Genomic DNA, 24,882 nt, shown 5'->3' on the forward strand with positions numbered 1-24,882 from the left:
CTCGCGGCCATGCACCATTCTCGCCAACGGATGTTGCGGTGGCATAGGGATTTGTCAAGAGAGTTTTCCCTGGGAGCAGAGCTTAGAGCCGCACTTGAATCCAACGTGGTGACCAACACCACTATGTCTGTTCGGTTGCGCAGAAACGCAAGCCTCATGTTAAGTTAACTGGCGTCGATCCCGACGTACCCGCGGTCAACCTCATCGCGCAGCTGAACGCAGAAAACCCCACTTTAACTGTCGACCCTTCAACGTGTTCTGTGCGTACGTCTTTTAAGGAGCTGTCTGGCATTTCACTCACGTGCTCGAGGTTGACCCGCCGACGTTTCCGGTCACTCATGGCCCGCGGTCGCGTCGCCGTGGGTGTGGACGTCAGCTGCCGTGGTGGAGGATGTCCTGTCCCTACGTGCACCTTCTGTGCGACATTATGGTCATCCCCGCAGCGCTTGCCCTGTGCGACAGCAGGCGGACAGGGCCGTGTGCACGCGCTGCGCGGGTGACCACCTCGCAACTCAATGTACGGTCCGTGTGGGTGGCGCGGCTGTGTGCTGCAATGAATGCCGCAATGCGGGCACTCACGGCGCGCACCCCACGGGCGACAAATCCTGCCCTATCCTGGTCGGCAGAGTTGCTCGTCTGCGAGCGCGAACCGACTATGGCTGACGCTCCGAGCTTTTCAACGGGGGCGACGCGCGGCGGTCTCGGTGCGTTTGGGGCGGGGAGCGCGGTTCGCGGTTGCGCGGACTGGCGCGCTCTCTCGCCGTGGTCGTGCACGCACTCGGGACCGCCGCGCTTATCCCTTCACTGTGGCGTGCCGCGTTTCCTTGTTCGCCTTTCATTTTCTCCTTGCTTCACACGTTCTGCCTACTCCTGGGTCTCCTTATCGATGCCCCCTCCTTTTCGGGGTGTGGGTATATGCAGTACTACGAGCGTGCGGTCACGAGTGTGGGTCCCTGCTTTAGGCATTCTTTCTGGCCTCGCCGGATGGCGTTCCACCATGGCTAATGTTACAGGGCTCAAATTTTTACAGGCCAATATGGACCACACTCGTGACGCGACGAAACTCCTTGTGGAGCATATGACACGCGGAGGCTTTGCCTTCGCCTTCGTGTCTGACCCCTACACGTGCGCTGACAGGATCCCGAACGTGCCTCCCACTATTACCATCTTCCATGCACCGGCGCGCCCACGGGTGATGTTGCTGGCTCGCGCTCCCGGGTTTGATTTCTTTCCCCTGTACCTCTCGCAGCTGGTGGTTGCCGTCAGTTGCGAGGGCCCGGGGCATTCTTTCATTCTTGTAGCGACGTACGCTCCACCCCATCGCCCGCTGGACCCGATTCTCGATGAACTAGCCCAGTGCTTCTCGCGTTTCCCGTCGCGAGCTTTCATTCTTGCCGGTGATTTTAACGCGAAGCATCCACTTTGGGGTCCTGCTCCCAGTGATGCACGTGGGGTTCAGCTTGTGCAGTTTGCCTGCGCTAACGAATTGCGAGTTCTTAATAGTCCCGACTCTCCTCCGACTTTTGATACCCCCTACGCGAGCTCCTGGATCGACGTGTCGTTGGCGTCTCTTTCATTGACGCGTGCGGGGTTTGCCTGGTCAGTGTCTGATTCCGACACGCTATCCGACCACAGGTACCTCGAATTCTCCTTCTCGGGCATGCCCGGTGTGAGGAAGAAACGTCTAACTAACTTCGCACGTGCCCAGATCCTGGACTCGTTAGACCGCTCCGTGTGGTTTGACCGCGTCCTTGGGTGTCGGTTTTCTTCGTGCATGGCCCTTGACCTCGTCTTGGCGCAATTTTATCGTCTTTACGATGCCCTTCACGCACGCAACCTGCGCGCGGTCAAGCCGCGTGCTACTTCAGGCAACGCCTGGTGGACGCCACAGCTGGCCGCTGAGCGGTCGAGGGTGCGCGCTATGCGACGAAGGCTCCAACGGACGCGTGATCCTGCCCTGCGCATTGTGTTCAGGGCACAATACGCTCGCACCTTTGCCTCTTATAAAAGAAATATTCGGCACGCCAAAGACACGTTTGACAGGTCCCTGTGCCAGGAGCTTTCGACCCGCAACCTTTTCGGTGACCCTTTTAAGCTGGCGTTTGCCAAGCTGTCGCCACCGACGCATCTGCCTCCACTTTTTCAAACGGATGGCAATCTGACCTCTTCGGTTCTCAGCTCTGCCGCATTACTCTTACGAGTGCATGTTGGTGCCGATGATCCTGCTGAGGACACCGAATTTCATCGTCGCGTGCGATGTGTCGTCGACGCTCCTTATCCTCGCACTGCCGACGATTTTCCCTTCTCGCTCACGGAGGTGGAGCACGCTGTTTCTTTGGGCAACCCTCGCGCGGCGCCGGGGCTGGACGGGCTTACCGCCGCATTCATTCGGAACCTGTTCCGCCTTAAACCCCAATTTTTTCTTCGCATCTTTAATGCTGCACTCGCTTTGGGGCATTTTCCCTCCTGTTGGAAGGCGGGCAGGATTATCTTCATTACAAAACCTGGCCGTCCCCTCGACCAACCTTCGGCCTACCGCCCCATTGTGATGAACTCCCTCTTTGGCAAAATTCTTGAACGTCTCCTCAATTCCCGGCTCTACTACTTTCTCTGCTCCCGCAATCTCATTCATCCCCGCCAATTTGGCTTCACTCATGCGCGGAGCGCCCCTCTAGCCCTGTATGCCTTGCGGCAACGCCTGTTTTCGCTTAAAACAGCGAGGACCCCGGCGGTGTTGATTTCGCTGGACTTCACCGGCGCTTTCGACAGCGTTTGGCATGCCGCGGTGTTGTTCTTCTTGCGTAAGCACCACTGCCCCGCCAACCTCTACCATTTGCTTCGTTCCTTTCTCTCGGGCCGGAGGGTGGTTTATCGGTCCAGTGCAGGCGAGGTTTCGGCATGCCCTTCCATAGGCAGCCCACAGGGTTCGCCTATTAGTCCTCTCCTGTGGAACATTATCATCCACTCCCTCCTGGACCTCGACTTCCCTCCTGGCGTTCATGTTCAGGCGTACGCCGACGACACAATTGTTTTACTATCTGGCACTTCGCGTCTGCAGCTGCAGGCATTAGCAGAATCTGTTCTCACCTTGATCTGTAATTGGGCCGCACAGAACAAGGTCAAAATTAGTTCTCAAAAATCATTTTTTGTTTTCTTCAATAATGGGCACATTGGAACGTCGAAACGCCGTCCGTCTATTCGTTTGGACGGTGTCTTTCTTCAACACAAGGATCACATTAAACTGCTCGGCGTGGTCTTTGACGATCGGCTTAACTTCTTTGCCCATGTTGAGTATATTAAAACTAAAGCCGAGCTATTGGTATCCCGATTGCTAAATTTCTTCCGTCTGCACTACTCCCTTGCTCCCGCTACTATTCGGCGGTTGTATCGCCAGGTTCTGTTGCCTGCAGTTGCATATGCGTCGCCCGTCTGGTGGCCCCCTTTTCCGTCGGTCCACCTCGTTGCTCGGGTGAATTCCGTGCAACGATCAATCCTGGTCGCGATCACTGGTGCCTATCACACCACCCGTACGTCGGCCCTTCACATCCTGGCTAACTGTCCCCCCCTTACCGTGGAGTTAGACCGCCTCGCTGCGGAGTTCTCCATTTTCACCCTGCGGCAAGTTACCCATTACGGCCCCACAACCATCTACCCGGCCCAGGTGGAATATCCTTGTCCTCAATGGACCGATCACCCGCGTGAGAGGTACCGCTTTCCGTTCACGCGGTTAACACCTCCTCAGGCGGCGCAGCTGACTCGTGCGCGGGCGTATCACGTTTTTACGGATGGCTCCTTCTGCAACAATGCGGCCGGCGCCGCTTTTGTTGCGTTTGAGCCAACCGGTCGCCTGACTGCGGTTCGGAAGTTCTGCTTATTGGGGGCCTCTAGTGCGTATGCCGCTGAGGTGTATGCCATGTCGGAGGCGCTCACTTACGCGGCGTCTGTGCGTGGCAGGGCTCCGGTGTACCTGTACACCGACTGCTTGTCCCTCCTCGCCTCGCTCTCCGGTCTCCATGCTACGGACGCGCGCGTGCGACACATGAAGCGTGCGCTGCATGCCTTGCACGCCGGTGGTCGCCGCATTCTTCTGTTTCATGTCCCGGGGCACCGGGGAGTGGCGGGTAATGAGCTTGCAGACTTGGCTGCGTCGTCTGCTCGTTCGACAGGGATGGTTCGGCCTTGTGCCGCTTCCTTTCGAACTATCCGCCACCGTTTTTTCGCTATTGCCAAAAACCAGTGGCATGCCTATTGGTCTCGAGAGGGGGTCGATACGTCCCTTTATCGCTGGGTGCGTAGTGTGCACGCCGTCCCTCCTTGGTTCCCCCCGAACCGCCATCTCGCACGACTCATGACGGAACATGGGCATTTCCCTCATTATCTGCATCGGTTTAATCTGAGTTCCTCGAGTCTGTGCGTGTGTGGGGAGGAGTGTGACGGCGTGCTCCACTACTTTACTGTGTGCCCGCGCACTGCGGACATTGCCGCTCAGTTGCGGACTGAGTGCAATGTCCGTGACATTATCACGCCTGACGTTTTCCCGCGGTTGCTTCATAGTAAGCGATCGCGGGCGTTACTCTTACGCCTGACTCACACCATTACTTCCCTCGTGCCGGCTGTTCCCCGTCTGTCTGCTCTACCTGACGCTTCTTGACTTTTACTCCTCTTTTACCTGCCCTTTTTTCATCCCCTTTTCGCCTCATATCCGCTTACATATCCCTCATGTTACTCTTGCATGCTCGTTTCATGCCAGTTGCACAGTTTACGCCAACCATGGTGGGGTTCGCCCCGTGTCATCTGGCTTTAACTGCATGCATCATCCTCATATCGCTTGCCTTGCCCATCTCTTTCCTTGCTTTCCCATCCCCCTTCCTCTTTCCCTTTCCCAGTTTCTTGTAGCACTTAGCCTTGCGCAGGTCCCGGCTGGACTCGGTCTTCCTGCTTTCGAGGGGTGATCCCTTCCTGGTCCCACGAGTCGGCCCTGCCAGCTACACCTGCCTGCTGCTCAAGCCTTTGCCGTGCTTTTCATTTTCTCTCATGCAATAAACATGCAGAATCGTTGTGGATCACTGCCGAAGACCACCCCATACTCTCCCTCTTTCCCCCCGGAGCGCATTACTGGGTTTTTCGGTTGTTCTACTGGGACTACCAACCTTATTGTTTCTCGCTGCTTCCGCTTCCGCTCGCTGGATTTGCCTCCGAAACATTTTTTTTTCTTTAGGATTGGTTTTTTCTCGGAATTTGTCTTTGGGTTGTCAGCCTTGACGACCCCTCCTTTTTTTTTACATTTCTGATTGGTTTAATGCCCGTTATACCTTTCGGTGGTGCGGGCTTTCCCCCACTTTCTTTTTGATTCTTTTTTTCTGCGGGGGACAAACTAAGCCATGGACGTCGTGTACGCTCTCAAGCGTCAGGGCCGCACCCTCTACGGTTTCGGAGGTTAAGCAGCACACACGCGCCCGGCGTCGTCTGCCAGCAGCGCACCGAACTCCTGTGAAGAACCCAACAGCCCTCTTCAGGGCTACCCACTTGATGCTTCGGCAGTGATCCGCAGGATTCGCGATCTCCTGATCCGTTTTCCCTCTTTGCATTCCATTTTCTTGTGATCGGTTATGGAGCGTGCCCAGCAGCCGTGCGCGAGACGCGCGGTGAATTTGGTCAGGTGAGCGAGCGCAACCGCGTGTATTCACAGTAGGTGGTAGCGTAAGGCGAGCTTTTTGCTACATGCGTTTGCGCTCGCTACCTAAGTGCCGCATTGCTACAATTTCGACGCTGTGTTACTGCGGCATGCTGTTCGTTCGTGCAGCATGGCTGTCGTGTTTGATTGGGACTGAATGAGGCAGCCGCCGTGGAACGGCGATGGGGGGAAAATAATAATAAAGACTAATGGAGGGGGCATTTTCTCGCGCTAAAATCTCAGATGCTGGCCTGTTCCACATTCCGTTGCATCCTATGGAGTCCGATGGGCGGCCGGGAATCAGCGCCGTGCGACTGGCATGTGTGGCACGCGAAACCAAAGGGTACATTAACTAGCTAGCTAGGTGCCGTCGTTGCTGCTCTTAGAATCGAGCTGATGGCGTGTAATCAAACGGACGAACGTCTGCGCGGTGCAGACCTAGTCCTGTGCAGCTACTATCGTTTGTTTTACGCGCGCACGGTCACAGTGCCATTGCTACAGCTGGGAACAAGCAGTTGGTTCGAGCTCACTGGTGGCTTTCCGAGTGGCTCTTAGCGGTGGCCTCCTCCATTACGGCGGTGCAGTGCGTATATCCAGGCACAAAAAGGGTCGCACGAAGCAGACTCACTTTCGTTTTATTGTTTTCCTAGCACCCGTTGTTTTCTCGTGCGTCGGTGTTCGTGGTCGTGCTGGGTAATCGCGCTGTGACGAGTATAGGAAAATGAGGCCATGGCTGAAGCGGTATACAAATTAACTTACACAAGGGAGTGGCATACATGCGCATTGGTTTGATGAAACGCGGCAGTTGTTCAATATTTGTGTCTTTCTCAATGCGGTCACACTCGCCGTACGTGAAGCTGGGGAGCCAACTCTCAGAGGACTTCGCTATCGAAATACATGTAACACGCAATAAGAATATTTTTCGATGCAAACACTCGGCTCACGTGAACGGAACGTGTCGCAGGAGACAGCGGAAGGCACTTGAGGGAGCAGACATTTCATGCAGTGCGTGGAATGTAATGCACAAAACTAAGTAAGCGAACATTTCACAACCACGTAGCTGAAAGCCATACCGCAATCGTCTAAACTACACAAAGAGAACAAGAACACATGTAAATGTGATACATAAGTTTGCACGCTGTGTGAGAAACTGGTGCCTTGTTTGCAAAAGTGATGCACGCACGTGAGCAGTATACTTTACTGAGGTGTACATGAATCGTCTTCGCTTTAGTTGTATTGATATTTGCGGAATTGCCTTTTCCCTTTCTATCGCTGAATTACGGAGGTACAAAGATTGAAGGGTTTCCGTCAACAACAACGATTGTAATTAAAATTAGGGCATAAATAAAGAAACTCCCGCTGATGGGGCCACTGCGCAGTAGCTGCCGAGAAGAGCGATTTTTCCGCCAGCCGCAGAGCTGAGCTGTACCGAAATAAGTCGCACAGGAGTGCCATGAACTTGTTCCGGGGAGCGGGAATGCACCAGAAAAAGCTAGCCCGTGGGGAATAACGAAGAAACAATGTAGGCGCTGTCTGAAGCACGATGTGGTTTATGACGATTGTCGGTGTCATATGGAAGAAAAACAAACAATAATGCAGCGTCAACAGGCATTACCTGAAAGTAAAAAAAAAAAAAAAAAAAAAGCATAGCGAGGCCTTCCGGATTCGTAAGATTGGGGGGTTGTCTGAGAGCGGCGGCCGCCAAGCACTGGTTGATAGCACGCTGAATGATTGTGTAAGGGCCGTGCGTGGTATTGGCTGTGCGTAGCCTTGGAAGGCCGAATCGGCTGTCGCACACCTGCCTAAGTATATGCGAAGTGTCGTGTTCAGATATATGTACATGGGAAAGTGCGCTAGCGAGCGTGTACGTGCGAGATAGCTTGCTGGCGACTTCTCAACCAGAAAAGATGAAGTTGGCTTCCCAGAAGGTATCGTGGCTTCACATCAATGCAGCGGACGTTGCTCACACGTTTCCGTCGACCGCAGTTTCTGAGGTGACCGCCGCCAGCAGTAATGGTGCGGTCTCACAGTCGGTGGTGCCACTCCGCGATGCGGGCCGGTATGGCGGTGATTGTGGTGTTGGCTGAAACTAAAGAGAACGGCGCAGCATGCTGTCATGTTTAAATGCAATTCAGTCGCCTCGACATGCGCTTTGCGTAGCCGCGAACAACGCGGACGCGCGAAAACGGCTGGCTTCCAGCATCCTGGCGAACGCCGGCGTGCGCGCCGCCCCGCGTACGGACACGGCTGCGCTGGCGTTGGCCAATCGGCGGCGGGTGAGTTGGAGAGGGGAAGAGCACTGAGGGGAAGCACGACCGCGCTGTGCGCAGGGGCCAGCAGTCTCACTCCGGCAGTCGACGAGTTTGGACGCTCCCGTCTCCTTCTTCCGCTATGGCCAGGACAAAGCAAACCGCCCGCAAGAGTACCGGCGGGAAGGCTCCGCGTAAGCAGCTTGCCACCAAGGCTGCTCGCAAGAGTGCACCTGCCACCGGCGGTGTCAAGAAGCCGCATCGTTATAGGCCGGGCACCGTGGCCCTGCGTGAAATCCGTCGTTACCAGAAGTCGACCGAGCTGCTGATCCGCAAGCTGCCGTTCCAGCGCCTGGTGAGGGAAATCGCGCAGGACTTCAAGACCGACCTGCGATTCCAGAGCTCGGCTGTGATGGCTCTTCAGGAGGCTAGCGAGGCCTACCTGGTCGGTCTCTTCGAGGACACCAACCTGTGCGCCATCCATGCCAAGCGCGTTACCATCATGCCCAAGGACATCCAGCTGGCCCGCCGCATCCGTGGCGAGCGTGCCTAAGTTCGACCGCTGTCTGCACCGCGCAGCCTTGCGTCAGGCAAGCAACACAAAACGGTCCTTCTCAGGACCACCTACATGTCTGCTTCGGCTACGGGAATACGCGAGACCACGTACTCCGAACCGTACCCCTCTCGGTGTGGTCTGTCTGTGTGTTGCTCGGCTGGATGGGATATATACATATGCTGAGGAGGCGAGGTGGTGCTTCGCACGATACGCAAGTGGTGAGTACTGACCGAGCACGAATCAAAATAAAGTGCCTGTGCTAGTTGTTTCGTGCTCGAAAACAAAATTACAACGACAGATGTTGCGTGCAAGCTTTCGTGCAGTTCGCGATGGAAAAAGCACTACTAGCAAGAGGAAATAACATGTTCTTTTTTTTTTCTTCCCTTACGGCGTTCGTGCATGCGGAATGCACGTATTGAGAGACGGTTATCGCGCTGCACTTTAAGCCCATCCTTTACAACTATAATCTCTCTCTCAGTCATCACGAGGCCAATATCGCTGGAAAAAAAGAAAGAAGCACAGTTCAACGTGTGCGATATATCAATAGGAAAGTCGCCGTTTTAGTAGCGCTTTTTCCATCATGGACGTGTTTACCAACACGGCCAAGTGACGGCTATTCTTTCGTCTAGCGATGTGTGCATCACTCGCTTGTCGACGTTTATTCGAGCAAAGTGTGTGTATGTGTCGCAATCATAAGGGTTCGCCTTTCTTTCTTGCTCCTCCCGAGGCGTTGCACGCAATTAATAGCGCCGGCGAATGCTGGCCAATTACGTGCAGCGAGAGATGCTAGCAATCTCACCGAGCCACGATTGCGGTAGTTTAAAAAAGAAGGAAGAAAAAATTCGAACAGAGGGAAACGGGTGCGGAGAACGGGATTGCAAAGCAACACCCTGCCGTCACACGCATTTTGGGTGGTCCTGACAAGGACCGTTGGGTTGTCGTGCGAGGACGAGCCTGCAACTCCGGCTTGATGGGAGGGAGCAGCTCGCTTACGCCTTCTTCTCGGTCTTCTTGGGCAGAAGCACGGCTTGGATGTTGGGCAACACGCCGCCCTGCGCGATGGTAACGCCGGAGAGCAGCTTGTTCAGCTCCTCGTCGTTGCGGATGGCCAGCTGCAGGTGGCGGGGGATGATCCTCGTCTTCTTGTTGTCGCGAGCCGCGTTGCCGGCGAGCTCGAGCACTTCGGCAGCCAGGTACTCGAGGACGGCCGCGAGGTAGACGGGTGCGCCCGCTCCGACGCGCTCAGCGTAGTTTCCCTTGCGCAGGAGGCGGTGGATACGGCCCACGGGGAACTGGAGACCCGCACGGCTGGAACGGGTCTTGCTCTTGCCCTTTGCCTTGCCGCCTTTGCCACGTCCGGACATGGTGATGCTGCTGATGAGACGACGAGACTGAGGAGACGAGAACTACTGCTCTCGCGATCTCTCAACGATGTGTGTCGGGGCAGCGCTTTCGGCCGCCGCCACCGTGGTTGCGGGAAGCGAGAGCGGGAACGAGAGAGAGGAGGAGAAGCCGTGCGGACCAATGGCGCGCGCGGCTTTCGCCGGTCGCGTGAACACCACCCCCTTCGGATAAAAGCACGGGTGCGCGCGAGAGCGCCCGTAGTCTGATCTCGCTTGCTCGTCTACTCGCATCGCTATGCCTCCCCAGCCGAGCGGTAAGGCCGTGAAGAAGGCCGGCAAGGCGCAGAAGAATGTGCGCGCCACCGACAAGAAGAAGAAGAAGCGCCGCAGGAAGGAGAGCTTCTCCATCTACATCTACAAGGTGCTGAAGCAGGTGCACCCCGACACTGGAGTCTCCAGCAAGGCCATGTCCATCATGAACAGCTTCGTGAACGACATCTTCGAGCGCATCGCCGCCGAGTCGTCCCGTCTGGCTCACTACAACAAGCGCTCGACCATCACGAGCCGGGAGATCCAGACTGCCGTGCGTCTGCTGCTGCCGGGCGAGCTGGCCAAGCACGCCGTGTCCGAGGGCACCAAAGCCGTCACCAAGTACACCAGCTCCAAGTAGGCGACCGAGCGCTCGTCCGCCCAGCCAACACCCAACGGCTCTTGTCAGAGCCACCCAAAGTGTCTGCATTGGCATTGGGATGTAGCGAGAATCTCGCGACGATTCCGTCCGTTTTCCCTCTTGTTTTGTTTACATGTTGCGTGCGCTTTCCGACAGCGCGCCTCGTATAATCTTAGCGGTAGAAAAAAAAAAAAACACACACACACACACAACAACATGCACTGAGCACAACAACGCGCACACGAGCATGCATAATGCGTGTTCCTACTAGTGCGAACGACGGAATGCGTGTTGTAACGCTGCGTCGGTCGATAGTTTTGCCTTATGCGAGCCGAGCGTAGTGTAGTGTAATTATTGCAACGCAGCTTGTTGTCTTTCTTTCTCTCTCTCTCTTTTTTTTTTTTTTCTTTTTCTTCTTATGCGACGCCGTCTTGCGGCTCGCTCGCCTGTACGTTTGCGAAAAGTAATTTCGTCTACGAGAATGTACTCGTGGCGGCGGTTGACACGCATACGACTGTTCTCGAGACTGGAATCCTGAATTAAAAGCCTCCTGCAAGGGCAGTGTCATGTTTACATGTGAGCGGTATAGCACGGACTGGGGTGCGCAAATCACTTGACAGGTGTAAGAAATGTCCTAGCTAGAGGAACACTGATTAGGAGAAACTTCAAGTAATATTAGAAAAATGCTGCGCGCGCTTTCCGCAGACTGCTATGGCGGTTTAAAGGGTAAAAAGTTTGTGATTAAGTGCAGCGCGATAACTGTCTCTCCATAGAGGAGCCGCGCTGCGCGCCGGCGGCAATGGCCGAGAGGAGGTCGGAGCGCTGTATCCTCGCCCTCTTCCGTCCCCCAGAATGCTGGATTGGAACCACGCGGGCGTGTTTGGCTATTTCGGCTGCCGTTATCTGGGAGATTACGCAAGCTATGACGACGAAATTTGACGGTCGTGTTGCCACAAGGGGACGCAGCCTAAGCGCAAAATTTAAAACGCCTAAGGCGAACCGATCACGAGTGCTGGCTGTTTAGCGATTCGTGACCAAGTGAACGATGGTCGCGCGGCTCAGCTTGAAGTCGTGCTCGCGCCGTGCTTTCCAGCAGCTACGAAGGTTATAATGCAAGCGTAGTCGTGGTAAAGATGCATGCAACGAGTAATTAAAACGAGAATGCAAGGAAGCTTTTTTTTTTTTTTTTTTTTCTTCCGGGGAGGTGGAACTCGAGCAGCGGGCGCAACCTAGCACCACGAGTTGTTGGATTGTTCGTTTTGTCGTTGCGAATGCAGGGCGAGGCGTTTTTAATTTTGTTAATTCATCTTTGAAGGAACAAAAGTCACTAACTGCAGCAACAAAAAATAAAATTAGGGCACAATAGGCCTGCGTTGCAGTGTTATGTGCAAGTGCACGATTGTTTTGTTTTGCTGAAGCCATTTATTTCAATTTCACTCCGCGCGTGGTCAATAGAGGGCTCAGTGCGTCCACCAGCGACACACTCGCGAAGAGAAGCGGCGGCGCCGGTGAGCCAATGGGCGCGCGCCGCTTGCTTTCCTCCTCGCCCCCCTTTCTCCGGCGGCGGCGAAGCCGAGTTGGGCCGCGCGCGCCCCGGAACACGGCATTCGCTTTCCTGACTCGCTCCGAAGCAGCAGCAACAGCCGAAATGTCTGGACGTGGCAAGGGCGGCAAGGGGCTCGGCAAGGGTGGCGCCAAGCGTCATCGCAAGGTCTTGCGTGACAACATCCAGGGCATCACCAAGCCTGCCATCCGTCGTCTCGCTCGCCGTGGTGGTGTCAAGCGCATCTCTGGCCTGATCTACGAGGAGACGCGCGGTGTCCTCAAGGTGTTCCTCGAGAACGTGATCCGGGATGCCGTCACCTACACTGAGCACGCCAAGCGCAAGACCGTAACAGCCATGGACGTCGTGTACGCTCTCAAGCGTCAGGGCCGCACCCTCTACGGTTTCGGAGGTTAAGCAGCACACACGCGCCCGGCGTCGTCTGCCAGCAGCGCACCGAACTCCTGTGAAGAACCCAACAGCCCTCTTCAGGGCTACCCACTTGATGCTTCGGCAGTGATCCGCAGGATTCGCGATCTCCTGATCCGTTTTCCCTCTTTGCATTCCATTTTCTTGTGATCGGTTATGGAGCGTGCCCAGCAGCCGTGCGCGAGACGCGCGGTGAATTTGGTCAGGTGAGCGAGCGCAACCGCGTGTATTCACAGTAGGTGGTAGCGTAAGGCGAGCTTTTTGCTACATGCGTTTGCGCTCGCTACTAAGTGCCGCATTGCTACAATTTCGACGCTGTGCTACTGCGGCATGCTGTTCGTTCGTGCAGCATGGCTGTCGTGTTTGATTGGGACTGAATGAGGCAGCCGCCGTGGAACGGCGATGGGGGGAAAATAATAATAATAAAGACTAATGGACGGGGCATTTTCTCGCGCTAAAATCTCAGATGCTGGCCTGTTCCACATTCCGTTGCATCCTATGGAGTCCGATGGGCGGCCGGGAATCAGCGCCGTGCGACTGGCATGTGTGGCACGCGAAACCAAAGGGTACATTAACTAGCTAGCTAGGTGCCGTCGTTGCTGCTCTTAGAATCGAGCTGATGGCGTGTAATCAAACGGACGAACGTCTGCGCGGTGCAGACCTAGTCCTGTGCAGCTACTATCGTTTGTTTTACGCGCGCACGGTCACAGTGCCATTGCTACAGCTGGGAACAAGCAGTTGGTTCGAGCTCACTGGTGGCTTTCCGAGTGGCTCTTAGCGGTGGCCTCCTCCATTACGGCGGTGCAGTGCGTATATCCAGGCACAAAAAGGGTCGCACGAAGCAGACTCACTTTCGTTTTATTGTTTTCCTAGCACCCGTTGTTTTCTCGTGCGTCGGTGTTCGTGGTCGTGCTGGGTAATCGCGCTGTGACGAGTATAGGAAAATGAGGCCATGGCTGAAGGGGTATACAAATTAACTTACACAAGGGAGTGGCATACATGCGCATTGGTTTGATGAAACGCGGCAGTTGTTCAATATTTGTGTCTTTCTCAATGCGGTCACACTCGCCGTACGTGAAGCTGGGGAGCCAACTCTGACTTCGCTATCGAAATACATGTAACACGCAATAAGAATATTTTTCGATGCAAACACTCGGCTCACGTGAACGAAACGTGTCGCAGGAGACAGCGGAAGGCACTTGAGGGAGCAGACATTTCATGCAGTGCGTGGAATGTAATGCACAAAACTAAGTAAGCGAACATTTCACAACCACGTAGCTGAAAGCCATACCGCAATCGTCTAAACTACACAAAGAGAACAAGAACACATGTAAATGTGATACATAAGTTTGCACGCTGTGTGAGAAACTGGTGCCTTGTTTGCAAAAGTGATGCACGCACGTGAGCAGTATACTTTACTGAGGTGTACATGAATCGTCTTCGCTTTAGTTGTATTGATATTTGCGGAATTGCCTTTTCCCTTTCTATCGCTGAATTACGGAGGTACAAAGATTGAAGGGTTTCCGTCAACAACAACGATTGTAATTAAAATTAGGGCATAAATAAAGAAACTCCCGCTGATGGGGCCACTGCGCAGTAGCTGCCGAGAAGAGCGATTTTTCCGCCAGCCGCAGAGCTGAGCTGTACCGAAATAAGTCGCACAGGAGTGCCATGAACTTGTTCCGGGGAGCGGGAATGCACCAGAAAAAGCTAGCCCGTGGGGAATAACGAAGAAACAATGTAGGCGCTGTCTGAAGCACGATGTGGTTTATGACGATTGTCGGTGTCATATGGAAGAAAAACAAACAATAATGCAGCGTCAACAGGCATTACCTGAAAGTAAAAAAAAAAAAAAAAAAAGCATAGCGAGGCCTTCCGGATTCGTAAGATTGGGGGGTTGTCTGAGAGCGGCGGCCGCCAAGCACTGGTTGATAGCACGCTGAATGATTGTGTAAGGGCCGTGCGTGGTATTGGCTGTGCGTAGCCTTGGAAGGCCGAATCGGCTGTCGCACACCTGCCTAAGTATATGCGAAGTGTCGTGTTCAGATATATGTACATGGGAAAGTGCGCTAGCGAGCGTGTACGTGCGAGATAGCTTGCTGGCGACTTCTCAACCAGAAAAGATGAAGTTGGCTTCCCAGAAGGTATCGTGGCTTCACATCAATGCAGCGGACGTTGCTCACACGTTTCCGTCGACCGCAGTTTCTGAGGTGACCGCCGCCAGCAGTAATGGTGCGGTCTCACAGTCGGTGGTGCCACTCCGCGATGCGGGCCGGTATGGCGGTGATTGTGGTGTTGGCTGAAACTAAAGAGAACGGCGCAGCATGCTGTCATGTTTAAATGCAATTCAGTCGCCTCGACATGCGCTTTGCGTAGCCGCGAACAACGCGGACGCGCGAAAACGGCTGGCTTCCAGCATCCTGGCGAACGCCGGCGTGCGCGCCGCCCCGCGTACGGACACGGCTGCGCTGGCGTTGGCCAATCGGCGGGTGAGTTGGAGAGGGGGAAGAGCAGTGAGGGGAAGCACGACCGCGCTGTGCGCAGGGGCCAGTTTCACTCCGGCAGTCGACGAGTTTGGACGCTCCCGTCTCCCATTTCCGCCATGGCCAGGTGAACGTGCGGCGTGCCTGACCCGTGACCTGCTGTTTGTGGCTGCTTCTCTCCCTGGTTGGATACGGCGTGGGTCCCCCGAGGATTCAAGCCAGGTGTCCAGCGGTTTGGTGAGAGACCATCGTGGCTTTTTACTTTCTTTTTTTTTCTGTTTAGCTGAGGATTGTAGCATTGCAGCTAGCCTGTTTTAGCTCAACTTCGGCTAGACGCGGCCGCCACGTGGTTTTGACCGCGATGGTGGCCCCTTCACGGCTTCGGCCGTTTACGTTTTTTGGTCGCGTGCCGAAAGGGGCGACCAATGTTGACGTTGTTAAAGCGCTCGTTCAGCGCGTGTCTGTGTCGGAGCTGAAGTCTGTGCAGGACTTCGGCGCAGGCCGATTCGAGGTTACGTTCAAGACTAAGGCCGCGGTCGATCGCTTCTCAGCCGATCCCGCTTTGAAGGTTCGTGATGTTACGATTGAGTTTGAGTATCGAGGTGTGCGGACGAAGGTGGTCAGGGTTTTTGGCTACCCCTCGGACTTGCCAGACCAAGCCCTCTCAGAAGGGCTACAGGTTTTTGGAAAGGTCCTAGGGATCTCCGAAGAGCTGCGTGCCGGGTTTTCCTAGCGTCGGTACAGGAAACCGGCGCATTCGGATGGAGATGGCGCGGCCCGTCCCTAACCTTCTCCGGGTTGGTGATAGAGTAATTCAGTGTGAGTACGAGGGTGTTGCACGGTTGTGTCGTAGGTGCAACTTAGAGGGGCACCACGCGGTCGCGTGTGAGACGCCGAAGTGCGTACGCTGCGAGCAGTTCGGTCACGAGAGCTGCGACGCGGCGTGCGTACGATGTGGCGGAGACCACGCGGTCTCGTCGTGCCCTGTCCGCACCTACTCGTCAGTGGCCTCGGGCTCTGAGCCGCAGCCATCTGCTTCAGAGCCGGCGACCACTTCGGTGTTAGGTAGCACCACAGTTGCGACGGAGAACGGAGACAGCCAGGGTTCCTTGAGCGAGGGAGACAGTGCCGGAGTCGATGCAGATTCCGCGGCCGCCGATGCGCTTCCTTCCCTTTCCGCCGCGGCGACGAGCGGAGGGGGAAGCGGCGAGGAGGTGGTCGCGGCTCCCGTAGTTGCCCCCGCGGCAGCAGCGGTGCCCGCCGAGGCGGCCGAACTCTCTGGTGAGCCGGAACCGCTTGCTAGCACGAGCACGGAGGCCCCTTTCATTGAGGTGTCCCGTAAGAAACGGAAGAAAAACCGTAGTAAGCGCTCTGGATCGGCGGCCAGGGAGGCGGCCTCACGGCGGTCGTCTTCGGACTCGGAAGGTAGTGGCTCCCATAGCTCGGAGCCTGGTCTTCCTACACCCAAACGCACGGCTGTGGTGCCCTCAGGGTCAGAGTCAGAAATGGAGGACTCTTCAGGAAACGAGGAGGACACTCCTTGTGAACACTGCAAGGGCTTCGATTGCGACTGTTCGATTGTATCAGATAAGTCGTATGAATCAACAGCCGCGGGGTCTCCGCTCGAGGAGACTCTCGCTTAGGCAATTGTACCATCGATTTATTTGCGGCTAGTATTACCCAGTACTAGCCTTTTCCTTTTACTTTAGCTTTCTTGTTTTTCTCTAGCTCTCTTTAGTCTTTTGCTAAATTTTTCTTCCACTCAATATGGCTTTTTCTCTCACTCTAGCTACCTTTAACTGTAGAGGCTTGACTCGAAATTCAAAACGGTTCGCGATAGTCGACTTAGCTAGATCCGCAAATGTAGATATTCTTGTACTTCAGGAAACATATGTCCACAGGTTAGGTCAGATCAGCCACTTTGACAGGACTTTTGGCACGAGGTCTTTCTGGAGTTATGGCGGGTCAGGCTGCCGAGGCACGGCCATCATTTTGATGCCGCGCTTCACGGGCCTGGTTCTACGCCATGCCAGGGATGCCGAGGGCCGCATTCTGTCAGTGGATCTTGATTCTGGCATTCGAATTGTTAATGTTTATGCTCCAAATAGAGATAAAGGTCAAAAAGAGTTTTTCGCTACATTGGATCCCTACTTAGTGGGCCCTTCCAGGCTTATTCTTGTAGGTGACTTCAATTGTGTGTTAGAGCAGGTAGATCGTGTAACTAAACGAGGTATTGCGAAATTCAGGGATAGGGCTGGAGATATTGTACTACGGGGGCTCGTTGATGAGCTGGGACTGGTTGATGCTTGGCGCACGCTTCGCCCTGCGAAGTCAGGAATGACTTGGACGGGGAGAGGGGTGAAGAGCCGCATCGATCGGTTTTATGTCTCGTCATCACTGGCTCCCAGTATGCATTCCTCCAAGGTAATTCATTCTGCTCTTAGCGACCACCGCTTCCTGACACTGCGGTTTGCCGACTCGAGTTTAGTGCCGCAGGGGAAGAGACCGTGGCGTCTAAACCCACGGCTCCTTAAAGACAGGCAGGCAACCGCAGAGGTATCGTCCATTCTGTTTCGCTCGCTGCACAACAGAGCGGATCTAGAAGGTAGAGAATGGGACGAAGTGAAGGCCAGTGTCCGCGAGTGCTTCAGGTCCTGGGGCAAGCGTCGGGCGCGGGAGGAGCGCGAGGAGATAAAAATCGTCTCCGACGCGATCCTTCTGCTCTCGAAGCCACTGTCTAGTGGGCCTGGGGTTGGTCCGGCGCTGGCCTCACTCCGAAAGGAACTTCGGATTCTCCTACAGCGACGCTGGGATAGCTTGAGAGCTATAACCCGAGCGGAGCGGTGGGAAATGGAAGCGTGGTGCAGCAGAAACATTCTCCGCAGGCATCTTTCAAGGAAGAGCACAACTCTCTCTTCCGTAGTAGATCCAAGTGATGGTAGCTTAGTCGACTCACCAGAAGGAGTACTTGCAGTGGCAAGGCAGTTCTACATGAACCTTTATGCTGAGCCAGCTGCCACTCCGGCTGTTTTTCCTTTCGTTCCACCAACCGAACCGCCGGTGGTTGGTGACACAGCCATAGTTGAAGACGAGCTCTTGGAAGCATTGAAGTCTATGAAGCACAATCGCAGTCCAGGATCCGATGGTTTGACAGTTGAATTTTATGTGAAGTTTTGGAGACTGTTAGGGAAGCCTTTCACATCATTGGTGAACAGGCTGCTCAGTGAAGGGACTTTGTCAGCGTCTCAAAGAGAGGGGCTAATCACTCTCCTGTGCAAGGATGAGTCGAGAAGCACCGATCTAAGAGCCTGGCGGCCCATCACACTTCTGAACTGCGATTACAAGCTCATAGCAAAGTGTCTGTGTATGCGACTCACTCCAGTTCTCGACACTGTTTTGGGTCCATACCAGGCATGCTGCGTTCAGGGACGTTCCACTCAGCTTCACGGTTTAGCAGTTAGAGACCTTCTCCTGTGGGCAAATGCCAGGAAACTTCCCGGTATTTTCTGCTCCTTTGATCAGGAGAAGGCTTTCGATATCATTAGCCACAGGTACCTTTTTCGGGTTTTGAAGGAGGCCGGCTTTAGCGTGGGTTTTCAGCGTATGGTCCAAGCTTTGTACTCTCGACCGACTTCTGCTGTTCTCATACAGGATCGCGTCTCGGAGGCTTTCGTTGTGGGTCGTGGTGTACGGCAGGGAGATCCGCTCTCACCTGCTCTCTACGTACTCGCAATCGAACCCCTTCTGCAGAGGCTATCCTGTGACAGTAGAATTGGCAAGTTCCTACTTCCACCAGGTTCCCCTCCAGTTGCACTTTTCGCCTATGCAGACGACTTGTCTATTGTCGTCCCGGACGAGGCATCAGCATGCACCGTGCTGGACGTCATGGACAGTTACTGCAGGGCGAGCGGTGCGAGGTTGAATAGGTCGAAAAGTGCAGCCATGTACTTGAACTCCACTCCGTCCAGCCCGCAGCCCGTTCATGGTCTACCCGTGAAAACGCGGTTGCGAATTCTCGGTTTCCATTTCGATCCAGATGGCCTGTCTTCTGAAAACTGGCAGCAAGCTAAAGAGAGGCTTGAAACCAGGATTCAGGAGTTCAGCGCGTTGTCGTGTCCATTGACAGCTAGAGCGAACATTCTTAGGTCTCTTCTTTTTTCTTTCCTCACGTATGTAGCATGTGTGTCCCCTGTTCCAACCCGAACCAAGCTTATCTTGGAGAGGGTTCTCTTTCGGTTTCTCTGGAAAGGGACAACTGGCTGTGTAGCTAGGCAGGTACTTAAGCTGCCCAAGGATAAGGGAGGACTCGGAATTCCCGACTTGGGCATCGTAGCTGCTGCACTGCACGTCAGGTGGACCCAGGTTGCCCTTAGCTCAGATATGCTCCTGACTCGAAGCTTTACTTCCTTCTTCCTTAGCACTAGACTCCGTTTGTTTTCCCAGAGCACATTTTCTCACTGTGTGCCTCGCTCAGGAACCCCGTCCCCATTCTATGCGATGGCTGCCAATTCGTTGGCACGCCTTCGCAAGGTCCACTCCGACATCGATGTAATTTCTACTCCGCTCCAAGAATTAGTTGACATCCTTACCCCCGGTCTTCCCCCGCATTGTCAAAGGTATGACCTGTCTTTTCACAGACCAAGTTGGAAGCTCATTACGGCAAGCTTCCTTGACGCCAGGCGAGCTACATTCATGTACCGCCTGGCGCGAGGCTGTTTGCCGATTAGCTTCCGACCCTTCACAGCCATCCCGGCTCGTGGAGTGTGCCCCTTTTGTCGCGGTCGAGAAGATACAGTTCACATCTTTTCGCAGTGTTTACTTTCTGCTGCTCTCCTCCAACGGATAGCTAGTTTGTTTAGTCTCCCAGGCGTTCCATTTCAGACAGTCCGTTTCTTGCACCCTTTGCCCAGCCATGCGATCAACCAGTTCGTGCTTCTTCTTGTCGAGTGCTCATACCAAGTTTGGTTAGCACGCTGTGATGCGGTTTTCGGGGGAGCGGCGCCGGGTCTTCACGAAGTGCTTGGAAAAGCACGGAAGGAAGTCTGGTTTCATCTCACCCGGGAGCGGCATCACCTAGGCGAGAAGAAGTTTCTCGAAGTGTGGGCTCGCCCAGCTGTGATTTTTGAAGAGTCAGGTGGAAAGCTTTCCATTAAGTTATGATGCATGCTTCTAAGGTCACTCGACTGGACAGCATGCGCCAGTCGATCCACGTATTTCCGTTCGCCCCAGTGGAACACAGAGTTGGAACCGGTGCTGGCGCAACAGAGTGCGCTGCGCCGCGGACGGCTTCTGTTGTCTCCATGGTTGTTTGCCTTGACACCTTTTCCGTCGAGGCAATCCAGGGATCTGATGGGCTTGTGTCCCTGACGACCGACATGGCTGTTTGTGTGAAGCGTGAAATAGCACGGTGTGCGCCGCTCCACAGCGGCCCCCTTGTCCGGGAAGGACCGTTGGCCCGAATCAAAGCCCCCCACCCAGTGAGCCCGGGTAGGGGGGGGTGCCGGGGTCAATGTACCGAATGATGCTGGGTTGTTGAGTACATGAACGCTCTGGGGCGCGGTACCTACGGGTGCCAAGTCCTCTTCCCATCTGACAACGGCACCAAGCAAACCGCCCGCAAGAGTACCGGCGGGAAGGCTCCGCGTAAGCAGCTTGCCACCAAGGCTGCTCGCAAGAGTGCACCTGCCACCGGCGGTGTCAAGAAGCCGCATCGTTATAGGCCGGGGACCGTGGCCCTGCGTGAAATCCGTCGTTACCAGAAGTCGACCGAGCTGCTCATCCGCAAGCTGCCGTTCCAGCGCCTGGTGAGGGAAATCGCGCAGGACTTCAAGACCGACCTGCGATTCCAGAGCTCGGCTGTGATGGCTCTTCAGGAGGCTAGCGAGGCCTACCTGGTCGGTCTCTTCGAGGACACCAACCTGTGCGCCATCCATGCCAAGCGCGTTACCATCATGCCCAAGGACATCCAGCTGGCCCGCCGCATCCGTGGCGAGCGTGCCTAAGTTCGACCGCTGTCTGCACCGCGCAGCCTTGCGTCAGGCAAGCAACACAAAACGGTCCTTCTCAGGACCACCTACATGTCTGCTTCGGCTACGGGAATACGCGAGACCACGTACTCCGAACCGTACCCCTCTCGGTCTGGTCTGTCTGTGTGTTTTGTTTTTGTGTGCTCGGCTGGATGGGATATATACATACATATGCTGAGGAGGCGAGGTGGTGCTTCGCACGATACGCAAGTGGTGAGTACTGACCGAGCACGAATCAAAATAAAGTGCCTGTGCTACTTGTTTCGTGCTCGAAAACAAAATTTACAACGACAGATGTTGCGTGCAAGCTTTCGTGCAGTTCGCGATGGGAAAAGCACTGCTAGCAAGAGGGAAATAACATGTTCTTTTTTTTTTCTTCCCTTACGGCGTTCGTGCATGCGGAATGCACGTATTGAGAGACGGTTATCGCGCTGCACTTTAAGCCCATCCTTTACAACTATAATCTCTCTCTCAGTCATCACGAGGCCAATATCGCTGGAAAAAAAGAAAGAAGCACAGTTCAACGTGTGCGATATATCAATAGGAAAGTCGCCGTTTTAGTAGCGCTTTTTCCATCATGGACGTGTTTACCAACACGGCCAAGTGACGGCTATTCTTTCGTCTAGCGATGTGTGCATCACTCGCTTGTCGACGTTTATTCGAGCAAAGTGTGTGTATGTGTCGCAATCATAAGGGTTCGCCTTTCTTTCTTGCTCCTCCCGAGGCGTTGCACGCAATTAATAGCGCCGGCGAATGCTGGCCAATTACGTGCAGCGAGAGATGCTAGCAATCTCACCGAGCCACGATTGCGGTAGTTTAAAAAAGAAGGAAGAAAAAATTCGAACAGAGGGAAACGGGTGCGGAGAACGGGATTGCAAAGCAACACCCTGCCGTCACACGCATTTTGGGTGGTCCTGACAAGGACCGTTGGGTTGTCGTGCGAGGACGAGCCTGCAACTCCGGCTTGATGGGAGGGAGCAGCTCGCTTACGCCTTCTTCTCGGTCTTCTTGGGCAGAAGCACGGCTTGGATGTTGGGCAACACGCCGCCCTGCGCGATGGTAACGCCGGAGAGCAGCTTGTTCAGCTCCTCGTCGTTGCGGATGGCCAGCTGCAGGTGGCGGGGGATGATCCTCGTCTTCTTGTTGTCGCGAGCCGCGTTGCCGGCGAGCTCGAGCACTTCGGCAGCCAGGTACTCGAGGACGGCCGCGAGGTAGACGGGTGCGCCCGCTCCGACGCGCTCAGCGTAGTTTCCCTTGCGCAGGAGGCGGTGGATACGGCCCACGGGGAACTGGAGACCCGCACGGCTGGAACGGGTCTTGCTCTTGCCCTTTGCCTTGCCGCCTTTGCCACGTCCGGACATGGTGATGCTGCTGATGAGACGACGAGACTGAGGAGACGAGAACTACTGCTCTCGCGATCTCTCAACGATGTGTGTCGGGGCAGCGCTTTCGGCCGCCGCCACCGTGGTTGCGGGAAGCGAGAGCGGGAACGAGAGAGAGGAGGAGAAGCCGTGCGGACCAATGGCGCGCGCGGCTTTCGCCGGTCGCGTGAACACCACCCCCTTCGGATAAAAGCACGGGTGCGCGCGAGAGCGCCCGTAGTCTGATCTCGCTTGCTCGTCTACTCGCATCGCTATGCCTCCCCAGCCGAGCGGTAAGGCCGTGAAGAAGGCCGGCAAGGCGCAGAAGAATGTGCGCGCCACCGACAAGAAGAAGAAGAAGCGCCGCAGGAAGGAGAGCTTCTCCATCTACATCTACAAGGTGCTGAAGCAGGTGCACCCCGACACTGGAGTCTCCAGCAAGGCCATGTCCATCATGAACAGCTTCGTGAACGACATCTTCGAGCGCATCGCCGCCGAGTCGTCCCGTCTGGCTCACTACAACAAGCGCTCGACCATCACGAGCCGGGAGATCCAGACTGCCGTGCGTCTGCTGCTGCCGGGCGAGCTGGCCAAGCACGCCGTGTCCGAGGGCACCAAAGCCGTCACCAAGTACACCAGCTCCAAGTAGGCGACCGAGCGCTCGTCCGCCCAGCCAACACCCAACGGCTCTTGTCAGAGCCACCCAAAGTGTCTGCATTGGCATTGGGATGTAGCGAGAATCTCGCGACGATTCCGTCCGTTTTCCCTCTTGTTTTGTTTACATGTTGCGTGCGCTTTCCGACAGCGCGCCTCGTATAATCTTAGCGGTAGAAAAAAAAAAAAACACACACACACACACACAACAACATGCACTGAGCACAACAACGCGCACACGAGCATGCATAATGCGTGTTCCTACTAGTGCGAACGACGGAATGCGTGTTGTAACGCTGCGTCGGTCGATAGTTTTGCCTTATGCGAGCCGAGCGTAGTGTAGTGTAATTATTGCAACGCAGCTTGTTGTCTTTCTTTCTCTCTCTCTCTTTTTTTTTTTTTTCTTTTTCTTCTTATGCGACGCCGTCTTGCGGCTCGCTCGCCTGTACGTTTGCGAAAAGTAATTTCGTCTACGAGAATGTACTCGTGGCGGCGGTTGACACGCATACGACTGTTCTCGAGACTGGAATCCTGAATTAAAAGCCTCCTGCAAGGGCAGTGTCATGTTTACATGTGAGCGGTATAGCACGGACTGGGGTGCGCAAATCACTTGACAGGTGTAAGAAATGTCCTAGCTAGAGGAACACTGATTAGGAGAAACTTCAAGTAATATTAGAAAAATGCTGCGCGCGCTTTCCGCAGACTGCTATGGCGGTTTAAAGGGTAAAAAGTTTGTGATTAAGTGCAGCGCGATAACTGTCTCTCCATAGAGGAGCCGCGCTGCGCGCCGGCGGCAATGGCCGAGAGGAGGTCGGAGCGCTGTATCCTCGCCCTCTTCCGTCCCCTAGAATGCTGGATTGGACCCACGCGGGCGTGTTTGGTTATTTCGGCTGGGCTTATCTGGGAGATTACGCGAGCTATGACGACGAAATTTGACGGTCGTGTTGCCACAAGGGGACGCAGCCTAGGCGCAAAATTTAAAACGCCTAAGTTCGACCGATCACGAGTGCTCGCTGTTTTGCGATTCGTGACCAAGTGAACGATGGTCGCCCGGCTCAGCTTGAAGTCGTGCTCGCGCCGTGCTTTCCAGCGGCTACGAAGGTTATATTGCAAGCGTAGTCGTGGTAAAGATGAATGCAACGAGTAATGAAAACGAGAATGCAAGGAAGCTCTTTTTTTTTTTTTTTCGGGAACTCGAGCAGCGGGCGCAACCTAGCACCACGAGTAATGTTGGATTGTTCGTTTTGTCCTTGCGAATGCAGGGCGAGGCGTTTTTATTTTTGTTAATTAATTTTCAAGGAACAAAAGTCACTAACTGCAGCAACAAAAAATAAAATTAGGGCACAATAGGCCTGCGTTGCAGTGTTATGTGCAAGTGCACGATTGTTTTGTTTTGCTGAAGCCATTTATTTCAATTTCACTCCGCGCGTGGTCAATAGAGGGCTCAGTGCGTCCACCAGCGACACACTCGCGAAGAGAAGCGGCGGCGCCGGTGAGCCAATGGGCGCGCGCCGCTTGCTTTCCTCCTCGCCCCCCTTCCTCCGGTGGCGGCGAAGCCGAGTTGGGCCGCGCGCGCCCGGGAACACGGCATTCGCTTTCCTGACTCGCTCCGAAGCAGCAGCAACAGCCGAAATGTCTGGACGTGGCAAGGGCGGCAAGGGGCTCGGCAAGGGTGGCGCCAAGCGTCATCGTAAGGTCTTGCGTGACAACATCCAGGGCATCACCAAGCCTGCCATCCGTCGTCTCGCTCGCCGTGGTGGTGTCAAGCGCATCTCTGGCCTGATCTACGAGGAGACGCGCGGTGTCCTCAAGGTGTTCCTCGAGAACGTGATCCGGGATGCCGTCACCTACACTGAGCACGCCAAGCGCAAGACCGTAACAGCCATGGACGTCC

The 24,882-nt window shown here is 54.9% G+C and overlaps 5 protein-coding genes and 1 pseudogene across 5 annotated transcripts; 4 read left to right on the top strand and 2 right to left on the bottom strand.

Moving 5' to 3' along the window:
• The first annotated feature begins 5,762 nt into the window (after positions 1-5,762).
• Positions 5,763-8,604, top strand: LOC119458522 (histone H3). Its single transcript, XM_037720359.2, has one exon. The coding sequence runs from the start codon at positions 8,066-8,068 to the stop codon at positions 8,474-8,476; it is 411 nt and encodes a 136-aa protein (XP_037576287.1). The 5' UTR covers positions 5,763-8,065; the 3' UTR covers positions 8,477-8,604.
• A 242-nt stretch (positions 8,605-8,846) lies between these two features.
• Positions 8,847-9,863, bottom strand: LOC119458529 (histone H2A). The gene has a single exon (XM_037720365.2). It carries the CDS (start codon positions 9,841-9,843, stop codon positions 9,469-9,471), a length of 375 nt encoding a protein of 124 aa, XP_037576293.1. The 5' UTR covers positions 9,844-9,863; the 3' UTR covers positions 8,847-9,468.
• A 239-nt stretch (positions 9,864-10,102) lies between these two features.
• LOC119458542 (histone H2B) lies at positions 10,103-10,709 on the top strand. Its single transcript, XM_037720378.2, has one exon. It carries the CDS (start codon positions 10,118-10,120, stop codon positions 10,490-10,492), a length of 375 nt encoding a protein of 124 aa, XP_037576306.1. The 5' UTR covers positions 10,103-10,117; the 3' UTR covers positions 10,493-10,709.
• A 1,145-nt stretch (positions 10,710-11,854) lies between these two features.
• LOC119459255 (uncharacterized) lies at positions 11,855-24,881 on the top strand (annotated as a pseudogene).
• LOC119458536 (histone H2A) lies at positions 21,496-22,354 on the bottom strand. The gene has a single exon (XM_037720372.2). The coding sequence runs from the start codon at positions 22,332-22,334 to the stop codon at positions 21,960-21,962; it is 375 nt and encodes a 124-aa protein (XP_037576300.1). The 5' UTR covers positions 22,335-22,354; the 3' UTR covers positions 21,496-21,959.
• Positions 22,594-23,179, top strand: LOC119458539 (histone H2B). Its single transcript, XM_037720375.2, has one exon. The coding sequence runs from the start codon at positions 22,609-22,611 to the stop codon at positions 22,981-22,983; it is 375 nt and encodes a 124-aa protein (XP_037576303.1). The 5' UTR covers positions 22,594-22,608; the 3' UTR covers positions 22,984-23,179.
• Position 24,882: the final 1 nt, after the last annotated feature.

This window comes from Dermacentor silvarum, chromosome 7 (genome assembly GCF_013339745.2).
Source record: "Dermacentor silvarum isolate Dsil-2018 chromosome 7, BIME_Dsil_1.4, whole genome shotgun sequence".
Classification (NCBI taxonomy): domain Eukaryota; kingdom Metazoa; phylum Arthropoda; class Arachnida; order Ixodida; family Ixodidae; genus Dermacentor; species Dermacentor silvarum.

Coding starts and splice junctions, on each gene's coding strand:
- LOC119458529 (XM_037720365.2), bottom strand. CDS start 9,843: ATGTCCGGACGTGGCAAAGGCGGCAAGGCAAAGGGCAAGAGCAAGACC.
- LOC119458536 (XM_037720372.2), bottom strand. CDS start 22,334: ATGTCCGGACGTGGCAAAGGCGGCAAGGCAAAGGGCAAGAGCAAGACC.
- LOC119458542 (XM_037720378.2), top strand. CDS start 10,118: ATGCCTCCCCAGCCGAGCGGTAAGGCCGTGAAGAAGGCCGGCAAGGCG.
- LOC119458522 (XM_037720359.2), top strand. CDS start 8,066: ATGGCCAGGACAAAGCAAACCGCCCGCAAGAGTACCGGCGGGAAGGCT.
- LOC119458539 (XM_037720375.2), top strand. CDS start 22,609: ATGCCTCCCCAGCCGAGCGGTAAGGCCGTGAAGAAGGCCGGCAAGGCG.